The sequence below is a fragment of the Populus alba genome, chromosome 1 (assembly GCF_005239225.2).
Source record: "Populus alba chromosome 1, ASM523922v2, whole genome shotgun sequence".
NCBI classification, from domain to species: domain Eukaryota; kingdom Viridiplantae; phylum Streptophyta; class Magnoliopsida; order Malpighiales; family Salicaceae; genus Populus; species Populus alba.
The window spans coordinates 28372573-28375286 of NC_133284.1; the positions used below are offsets into that span (position 1 = coordinate 28372573).

Consider the following 2714-nt stretch of genomic DNA (forward strand, 5'->3'; position numbering starts at 1 on the left):
TATTCTAGGCTTTTATGAACACTTATCTTAAAATTAAGATTGCGAGAGAAACACTGAGAATCACTTATCTTAAAATTAACTAGCTGATGATAAGAACATTAATAATGCGCTAATATATAGTAGTTTTCATCGCTTGGGCCAACGCACCAGGGAGGATCATAGTAAATGTGCAGCAACAGAATTAAAAATTTAATTCCGTGGTGGGGCACTGATCCCACCACAATGGACAGACACTGATGATCTGCTTTGTTATGCTCAGCTTTCCCTCTCCCTATTCCATGCATGAGTCACAGCCCTCTTTTTGAGCACTACAATCACAAAGCCAGTCCACAGCATCACAGATTTAAAGAAAGCTTACAGTCGAAGAAACTTTTTCCACTAGCTCAAACCCTAAAATCATAAAAAAGAAAAGCAAAAAAAGATGGGAACGAGAGAATAAAGCAGGGGGAGAAAAATAATTAAGGAAAAGCCTCATCTATCTTTCCTTCAAACCTTGCCTTTAATTCTCTTTGCTTTTCCTTTCTTTGCTCTGGTACTCTGTTAGTGTGATTCTCCACCTTATTTTCCTTCCTAAATACCCATCAACCTTTATAAAAGAAAAAGAAGAAGAAGATCAAAACTATGGTGTTCTCTTCAGTTCAATTCTATTTAGATCCTCCCAACTGGCAGCAGGTAAGGTTTTCTTCAATTTCCATCCACATAGCTTCTTGAAAACTCCCCACTCCCATCCCAAAAGAAAAAAAGAACCATATCAAAAAGAAAATTGTTCATATTCCTTTTATTGAATATACTAGATTTAATTTCTTTCCCTTTAATAATATTAGCAACCCCTGAATGTTTCAATCTTGCAGCAGCAACCAAGTCAACAGCCTGGAGCAAGCAATGAAAGCCCCCAGCTTCCACCTCTTCCTCCACCAACTCATGTTGGTGGTAGTGGCACCGCTGGCTCAATTAGACCTGGTTCGATGGCTGATCGAGCTCGGTTGGCCAAGATACCTCAGCCAGAGGTAGCTCTAAAGTGCCCAAGGTGTGAATCTAGCAACACCAAGTTTTGTTACTTCAATAACTATAACCTCTCTCAGCCCCGCCACTTTTGCAAAACCTGTCGGCGATACTGGACTAGAGGGGGTGCCCTTAGAAGTGTTCCTGTAGGTGGTGGATGCCGTAGAAACAAGAAAAGAAAAGTCCAAAGTAGCTCAAAGTCTCCAGTTTCGAGTGAAAGGCAAGTGGGTTCAACTTCCAGCTCCACAAGTGCACTTCCATCACAGGTTATTGGTCATTTGCCTCAACAACAATCTCAATTACCCTACATGACCTCACTGCATAACCTGGCTCAATTCGGCGAGGGAAACATTGGGTTAAACTTTGGTGGAATTCAGGGACAGTTGGGATCAGCAAGTGGTGCTAGTGGACAGGCTGACATGGGGTTTCAGATAGGGAGCAACTCAGGAATGAATAGCAGTGCTATTTTATCAGCCGGAGGAGTGCATCAATTTCCTTTCTTTGAGTTTTCACCCTCAGGTTTATATCCACTTCAAAGTGAGGGTGCTGAACCTCCGATTAGTGTTAATGGGGACAACCAGCTTCAATCTATGACTTCGAGCTCTAGGGTTTCTCAGTTAGCTCCAGTGAAGACAGAAGGAAACCAAGGTTTAAATTTATCGAAGCCATATTTGGGTGTCCCACAAAATAATCAGTACTATTGGAGTGGAAATACCTGGGCAGATTTATCAGGTCTCAATTCTTCTTCCACTAGCCATCTCTTAAGATAAGATATTGACCTCTTGATTGAAAGGAAACAATTATCAGCACCATGAAGCATATATCTAAACCATCAGTCAGTAATTGACTCAAAGTTGCATGCATCTTCGACTGAAGTACTGCCTTGACTTGCAAGTTCCTACCCAATGGAGAACCTATCTGATGATCACTATTATGGTGGTCAGATTGAGAACCAAGAATTGGTAGAACAATTTGTTATAAATTTTAATTTTCTTTTTACCTTTGTTTGGGGTTCTGTATTGTATGGCTTGTTTACAAGTTAAGCGTGTGAGGTCATGGGGTTTAATTTGTGATAAGACATGCTGAGTTATTATAACAATAACTTGTTTTCCTTTTATTTCTTCATGCATTAATTTAGCATCATCGAACTGAAAATTGTATGATTTATGCAAAATTTCCTAATTAGGTTAATCTTAAGATTAAGAAGAACTAAAACAAACTTGTACAATTTGACGTGGTTTTAAATCCTAAACACAAATAAACCTTCACATTATGGGCGAGATGGCTAAAGACCTCACAAGAAAGTGATGTTGCTGGAGCCGAACACCTACAAAACAAATCTCTTTGAAAGGTTTTAACAAACCTCCAATACTTAATTAATTAAGTCCAAACGGGAGTGATATATGTAAGTTAAAGGAGGTTGTGAGTGCGAGTACGTATATTATAGAGAAAATGATGAGAGGTTGAAGAAGGAGATGAGTGCAAGGCCTAAAAGAATGGAACCCCTTGTCGTGGGTTCATAGCTCACCAACTTGTGTGAGGACATACAAAAATGTTAGCTCGCTTGAATCTTATTATTTAAGGTGATAGCCTCTAATGATTAGTGAATTACAGTTAACGTCATAGACATTGCTCATATGTGAAATGAGCGCCCGCCCTAGCTCTAACATCATCTCGTGAGCCCCTAAATAACAAGAAGATAGATGTGCATT

General features: G+C 39.6%; 1 protein-coding gene across 3 annotated transcripts; it reads left to right on the plus strand.

The window, feature by feature from the left end:
* Positions 1–298: 298 nt before the first annotated feature.
* Positions 299–2119, plus strand: LOC118028055 (dof zinc finger protein DOF2.2). Of its 3 annotated transcripts, none has more exons than XM_035031576.2 (2): positions 299–672; positions 825–2119. In XM_035031576.2, exons 1-2 carry the CDS (start codon positions 622–624, stop codon positions 1770–1772), a joined length of 999 nt encoding a protein of 332 aa, XP_034887467.1. In that variant the 5' UTR covers positions 299–621; the 3' UTR covers positions 1773–2119. The 3 variants fall into 3 exon arrangements, with proteins under 3 accessions (XP_034887467.1, XP_034887466.1, XP_034887465.1); XM_035031575.2 differs by having other exon boundaries at positions 300–672; positions 855–2119; XM_035031574.2 differs by having other exon boundaries at positions 301–672; positions 852–2119.
* The last annotated feature ends 595 nt before the right edge of the window (positions 2120–2714 follow it).